This window comes from Crassostrea angulata, chromosome 6 (genome assembly GCF_025612915.1).
Source record: "Crassostrea angulata isolate pt1a10 chromosome 6, ASM2561291v2, whole genome shotgun sequence".
NCBI classification, from domain to species: domain Eukaryota; kingdom Metazoa; phylum Mollusca; class Bivalvia; order Ostreida; family Ostreidae; genus Magallana; species Magallana angulata.
This window is the reverse complement of record NC_069116.1, coordinates 20,657,275-20,664,780: the sequence shown is the minus strand read 5'-3', so window position 1 is coordinate 20,664,780 and position 7,506 is coordinate 20,657,275. Positions and strand designations below refer to the sequence as shown.

General features: G+C 35.4%; 1 protein-coding gene across 1 annotated transcript; it reads left to right on the top strand.

Annotated features, from left to right (window-relative positions):
• The first annotated feature begins 1,004 nt into the window (after nt 1-1,004).
• On the top strand, nt 1,005-7,051 carry LOC128190677 (D-2-hydroxyglutarate dehydrogenase, mitochondrial-like). Its single transcript, XM_052862809.1, has 7 exons — nt 1,005-1,354; nt 1,600-1,797; nt 1,937-2,130; nt 3,182-3,350; nt 3,797-4,083; nt 5,907-6,078; nt 6,405-7,051. The coding sequence occupies exons 1-7, from the start codon at nt 1,120-1,122 to the stop codon at nt 6,653-6,655; spliced, it is 1,506 nt and encodes a 501-aa protein (XP_052718769.1). The 5' UTR covers nt 1,005-1,119; the 3' UTR covers nt 6,656-7,051.
• Nucleotides 7,052-7,506: the final 455 nt, after the last annotated feature.

The following is a 7,506-nucleotide window of genomic DNA, read 5'->3' as shown; positions in this document are numbered from 1 at the left end:
TGGTTCCTTATTATTACTTATATTTATATAATTTTCAGCAGTTGTACAATTAAAATTATATTATTAAGTGTGCAAAACCTGCTTGCGCCCAAACAATACATCATTTGAATTTATTGGACAGTATAGTACAAAATCGATTCGTGGTGTTATCACAGACAAAGACACTGGAAAATGTAAATATTTATAAATATTCCCTGCTCTTTTCATTAGTAGACCACGCACAGTACATATTCTTGGAACATTCTTTTGGATAAGCAAGTTGTCTGCAAGATTGGTCCTATGTGAATGCTGACGATATTTAATCAGAAGATGAAAAGACTCGAGTATCCCACTTCCTTTTGAAGGTCAACTGGTTTGTACCAGAACCACTTCTTTGACCAAAAATGATGCCAAGATCGTGAGTTTTAACCTGCCATTTAAATAGCGCCGCCCTGAAATAATACAGTTGTCCTTTACAAAAAACTAGATTATTGTCATGTGCAAATTTTGATTCATAATAATCTAGATTGTTGTAAAGGACACAGTTTTATGTAAAATTCAAAGATTAAGAAAATAAATATGAACAAAAAACAGTTCCTCGAATGGCAAAATTGGGCTTTATAGGATTTGATCACGTGACCAAACCGTATTTATATCCCGATATGTTTACATCCAAAAATGATACCTTATTTCTTAAATACACTCCATTTCAACATGATTTCAACTATATGTATCTTCAACGTTATTTTTAGAGAACATAGCATTACACAATGCATTTATAATATTTATGTACACGATACATGTAAGACAAGATATGTGTGAATAATCGGTATTTTCAATACTATTTAACGAAATAGGGTATATTATTGCGTATGCTTTTGATTAAAAAATGAGTTTTCAAAGTGAAAAACGATGCTTTTAATATTCATTTTTATAGGAATATATTCGTCAACCTAACCCACCCCCCCCCCTTCCTTTTTTCGGATCAGATTTGTTGCTTATGAGTACTTTTTATTTTAGCATAATGCACAAAATTTCCGGTTAAAAAAATAGGACGATCGAGTCGGCATCAGTTACGGGACTCTTTTATCAGTTACCTATATAATGTAACACGTTGTCAGTACGTGATTCATTTGTAAAATGAATATTTTCAAATTATGCCAAACCTGTAGTGGCACTGTATTGAGAAGATGCATTCAGACATCTTCTACACGCCATGTCGAGCTCACAAGTGTACGCTATCCGGACGTTAAGAGGGGAAACTATGGTAGTGTTCGTGACAGTGATCTTGCAACATTTGAACGGCTTCTACCTGGAAGAGTTTTAACAGATTCACTAGACGGATACAACACAGATTGGCTGAAAACATGCAGAGGTTTTATAATCATTGTTATATACAGGCAAATCATTCTTCTTTTTTTAAGCATTTTTTGAGGCATATTGCCAAAAGGGATATACATCAACCGGTAATGTTTTCAACTATCATGAAAAGGGTTAATTGTACAACATAATTTCTTCTAATTTGTAAAAAGAACTCTTCAAATAAAGAAAATCCGTCTTAATTCTATTGAGTACAAACAGGAGTATTTTTTCAATATATGTACAAATGTCCATTTTTAGGTGCTAGTCAAGTTGTTTTAAGACCTAAGTCTACAGAGGAAGTTTCAGCCATATTGAAATACTGCAATGAGAAGAAATTAGCAGTAGTACCTCAGGGAGGAAACACAGGCCTGGTAGGGGGCAGTGTCTCAGTATTCGACGAAATTGTGATATCTACACAACTTATGAACAGTATTATTAGCTTGGATGAAATATCAGGTATTGGCACACATAGAAATTCACTTACACATAATCAAAATTGAAATATGTCTTTATCTTAGATATTAATGTTTGGGTAAGACATGGTAATTATTGGAATTTTGGTATAAGGTGGTGTTTGGATTATTTTTTCTGACAGGGACTCTGGTTTGCCAGGCTGGATGTGTGCTAGCTAGTCTTGAAGATTATCTATCCAACCACAAACTGACTATCCCTGTTGATCTTGGAGCCAAAGGAAGCTGCCACATTGGGGGCAATGTGGCTACCAATGCAGGTGGTGTCAGACTGCTGAGATATGGCTCCCTCCATGGGAATGTTCTAGGACTAGAGGCAGTAAGTTCACAAGTACTGACATTTTATATCAATGCTGTGTTGTAAACAATACTAAATCGACTGATGGTTTTTGAGGCAAAAATTGGATTATTCGGTAACAGTCGCCAGCTTTGTCTTGGCCGATATCGATCTTTTTTTTTGTCAGCCGACCTATTTTGTGTCTGTGGGACCAAGTTATACTTTTTTCTGCGTCGGCGGCCGGTTTCTTCTGTTGAAACAGTTGTTGAATAGTCCGTGGAGCAACCCTCCATCATCGTCCGACCATTGGCAGACAGTTTGTTATGTCTGTCTGTCGTAGGCTGACATTTAGGCATTTGAAATTTTCTGAAATGTTGGCTGGCAGACACTGATTGATGACTGAAAATAGACAAAGGGTTAACTGGTCTATTGGGCCATTATGACAAATAGGCTGCTGGACGACTGTATACGGATTACGTAAAAACATTTACCGTCTACTGGTCAGTAAGCGGCGGCCAGGCCAACAACCCCATACTTCAGGCTTTTTTCCTCAACAAATTAAAGGAATGCCTTCATGGTTACAGGTGAATATTCAGCAATTGCACAATTTTTTATGTAATTGGTCAATTGTAAAAATCGAACTGTCGCTTAACGTTTAATAATGGAGCAACGAATTACCGACTAATAAATAATTCAACTGTTTATGATATCCTGTGTTCCTAGAAATTAATGTGACTGCTCCGCGATGTGCGATACCAGTGTCAGGCGATCATGTTTCTCCAGCCGTCATTACAGGAAAAACTTTTTTGCCCAACCGTCGGCTTAAATGTGACCTTGGCATTAGTATATACCGGTATATGTCCCTGAAGTCAAACAATTTATGTACCAATCCCTTCTTTTTTTTTAATTGAAAGCATATTCAGGTAAAAAGCATGCATCATGTATGTAATTATTTTTGTACTTTATGAATAACTATTTTGATCAAATAGCATACATTAATGACCTTTTTGCCTTTAGAAAGGATTACATGTATTTCATTTACGCACTACATTTTGGACCTTAATCAATATGCTTTATCACTATATGTGTATAGGTTTTGGCAAACGGTGAGGTTGTGGATTGCCTCTCAACTCTGAGGAAAGATAATACAGGTTACGACCTCAAGCAACTTTTCATTGGATCAGAGGGAACTCTGGGAATAATAACAGCTGTTTCTCTCAACTGTCCTCAGAAACCAGAAGCTGTCTCTGTGGCATTTTTAGGTATTTCTTCAATACTAGTAAATTTTTCAACAAAGGACAGTATGCACAGTATGTGGTTGCATCACAGGTATTTATAACCCCTAAAGATAAGACAATCTCCAGTTATTGATTACAACAGGGGATGTGTATGACATGGCATCTGTTATTATGTGTATGATCTGCATAGTGTGAAATCCAAAACCATCTTCAGTTTAGTGTGCAGTTTAAATCTTCCCAGGAATTAACCGCCCCCCCCCCCCCCCTTTTCTATTAAAGGGAAGTAATTTGCTTGCATCTTGGTTTTGGTCATCTATATTGCATAATTTGTGTGTACATGTATCTCTGCCACCATAGATTAAATTTTTCAATTAAGCTGAAAAGAAAATGTGCTATTTTGTAATATCAATAGTTATCTATATTCATTTACTTGTACATTGGCACATGACGGCAAAACATCTTTGTCACAGGATGTGAATCATTTCAAAGTGTGTTGGACATATTTAAAGAGAGCAGACAAAAACTTGGTGAGGTTTTGTCTGCATTTGAATTCATGGATTCCCAAACAATGACTGTAGCCAAAGAAAATCTGAAACTACGGAGCCCTATTGAAGACCATCCATTTTATGTGTTAATTGAAACGTCTGGATCTAATGGTAGCCATGATGAGGAGAAACTGAGTCAGTTCTTGGAGCATGTGATGGGTACAGGGATTGTGCAGGATGGAACTGTAGCCACAGAGCCCACCAAAATACAGGTTGGTTCTTAGCTCTATACCATATTGACCACCATATTGGTCAAGTATCCAACTGCTTGATGTTCAGCAAAAAAGTGACTCACTGGCCGGTAGTTACACATGTATAACACTTAAACACAGCTGCTTAATGAAAATTTGGGATACATGTACTTCCATTTGTCATATTAATATTACACAATTAAAATTGAAACTTCAAATTTAGTATAGTCATGGTATTCTATGTACCAAATAATGACGGGATATATTGTTTTGTCGAACAGACATAGTAACTAAAGACAGATAGTCCTCTTAGAGTTGACTAAAAACATCGACGTCGCCGGACGTCACAGCGCAACAAGAAGTACAAATAAAATGGATCTAACTCAGGAAAAAGCCGATAGAAGCTGTGAAAATGCTCAATGGTGCAAAAAATAAGTCAACAATTATTTGCAAGTTTGTATTTAACTGTAATAAATTTTGTGAGGGTGGTGGTCATTGTATTTTGAATATAAACAGTCCGAAAGAGAGTAGAATATCTGTAAATATTTGGTAAAAAAATAAGTAATGTAAATCGATGTTCAGGGTTATCCTTACTGTAAACTAAGAAATACACGGTAAGAAAATGAAAACTTTAATGAACTAACTCATGATTCTCGAAAAAATGTGTGCAAAAAAGATGTTAAGTGGTTCAGTGCCATTTTAAATTGGAAGGAGAAAGGCACAAGAGACTAAGCATGATATAAAGATGGGGTATATCAATAAACTGTGCATGTTTAATCTTGACGTCATGTTTTGAACGTTACCATGCGCCGTGGTGACAAAACATGTTGTTTTTAAAAAGGGGTAACAAAAATACTGTTTCATCAAATGGACTAAAACTTTGCATATCAATAACATAAGTGTCGATGCAAAGATTAATCTGTTAAGCATGACTTTCATGAAAAACATATGATAGACAGCCACATTGTCTTCGTATTTTTTGATTGACCCTCGTAATTTTCAAAAAAAAAAAACATGTGCGGTCCTTTCATGTTCTGTGTGAATGGAAAGGGTTTTTTATTGATTACAAATAAAATTAAATTTGATTTGTAAATATCCCTTTATTCTATACAATTCTATTTGTAAAATAACTGGCATGACACATTTATAAGACCAAAATATGAGGGCGGATAGCATAAAAAATATCCGGTCAATATCTTTTTAATTAAGCTGAAAGTTTACTTATACGTGAACCTTCCATCACTGAAAATTAAAAGAAAATCGTATGCTTGCACTTGTTTACCGGTACATATGAAATTGAAAATGAAAACCCCCTTTTTCCTATATAATCCTATATAAAATGTCATGGATGATTCGGACATACAACCAAAATTTGAGAGCGGTAAACAGATAAACTATCCGCTCAATTTACTTCATATTTCGCAGATAGTTTACTCATAAGCTGACCTTTCAATATAAAAAATTAAAGAAAATCTTCTGTTTGAATCTCCCCCCCCCCCCCCCCCCCCCCCCCCCCCGAGACTCCTTAACACAACTTTATTTGGGCAAATTCCAGACAGGGCAAAAACCCTTTGCAAGTGTACAAGGATAAAAATAACACAGGGTAAAAATAACACTGTGTACAGTATTGATATGTTTCTCCAGAATGTGTTTGAACGTTTATCAATTTAATATTTGACAACAATAAGGTACCTTTTCCTCATTATTACCCGAATGGAGAAATTCCCAAGTTTTGCGTGGATCTAAGGATAACATTTTTACACCCAACACACCATTTTTTGCCAAGTCATGTATGCCGTGCAATTCTAACATGAAGACTCATAAAGACATATTTTTGTTTAAAGAACATATGGTCCATGAGAGAAAGAATTGCAGAGGGGCTCATGCACGATGGCTACTGTTACAAATATGATGTGTCCCTACCCCTCCAGTCTTTTTACGGTCTTGTTGAAGCAATGAGAGAAAGGATGGGCACCATGGTAACCAGGGTCGTAGGTTATGGACATGTTGGTGATGGTAAGTTTTCATTGAACTATTCATCAAACAAATAGAGTCATCTTGGATATTCGGTTAGTGAAGGGCTAAAGGCAGCAACTCGTATATAACACATATGTACATATAACTATGGTATATCTAGACACATGTATATTCCTCATACATGTGTTAACTAAACTGAGTAAAAATTTCAAGTGTGACCTTTCAGATGCAATATGTAATTGCATCTCTCACATAGAAAATAAAGCACATTTGTATAAATTGTGCAGAACTTTAAAATTCTGCAATGTTTGTTCCAAAATGTAGTTTCTTTACTCTGATATTGTTGAAATATTTTACAATTTTAGGAAACCTGCATTTGAATTTAACTTCCCCAGAATACAGCACAGAAGTAATGGATAAGATAGAGCCATTCATCTATGACTGGGTAGCGAACCACAAGGGGAGCATTAGTGCTGAGCATGGCTTAGGATTCAAGAAGAAGAATTTTATCTACCACAGTAAATCAAAATCAGCCGTTCGCCTGATGAAGGATATCAAACACACTTTTGATCCCAATATGATTCTGAATCCTTACAAAGTTTTACCAGACTTTTGATGAATATATACTAGTTAAAAGTTTCATGTACCTGAATTTGGGGTCATTTTTCTAGAATGTCGGTGATTTTGTGTTTTGTGTTGGAAGATTAAATTTACTATATCTATTGTTATTAGTGCAAAAATTAATATATCTGAAACAAAGAGGCGGAAACAAATGTCTCTCAATATCTGAAATGTTATCAAGACTGAAAGACTTTTTGCCTTGGAGCCTGGAGACGATTTTTAAGACAATTCAATTAAAAACTGTCTTACGGCAATTTTACAATCTAGTTCTTGGTTGTTATTTTTAGCTCACCTAACGATCGAGCTTTTCTGATCATCTGTTGTCTGCAATCCACCCATCTGTCGCTATGTTAAATTCATGATAAAATAGAAGGCTATATTTTCATGCTAATTGTTCCATTTATATGAAAATGTCATTTTTCCCAACTAAGGTATTACTGGTTGTTGATTTCATTAGCTTGGCTCCATAAAATGGAGGAAAATTATGCTATACCCTTTAACTGGCAGTGTGTCAAGAGCTAAGAGTTTTTCAAGCTATACAAGTAAGCAACTGTTTGGATCGGTTTCATAGATGATGCATCAAAGATGTATTATACAAATGCAAATCTTTGGTTTTATGGTAACTATTAGTATAAAAAGTTTGAACAACAGATTTTGAAATCTTTGAGTGGTACAATGTACTTCCAGCAATTGTACACTGATAATTATTCTTCATTTAATTAGGAATCTACAGTAACATACATACTATGTATCTTAAAATGGATATTATCATCAGGCCAGAAAAAAAGAATGTTTTTGCGGCATGACATACCTTTCCCCTAAGATGCCCCAGCTAATGAGGGCTCA

Coding starts and splice junctions, on each gene's coding strand:
- LOC128190677 (XM_052862809.1), top strand. CDS start 1,120: ATGAATATTTTCAAATTATGCCAAACCTGTAGTGGCACTGTATTGAGA. Junction 1,798..1,936: donor TAGCTTGGATGAAATATCAG/GTATTGGCACAC, acceptor TTTTTCTGACAG/GGACTCTGGTTTGCCAGGCT. Junction 4,084..5,906: donor CAGAGCCCACCAAAATACAG/GTTGGTTCTTAG, acceptor TTTTGTTTAAAG/AACATATGGTCCATGAGAGA.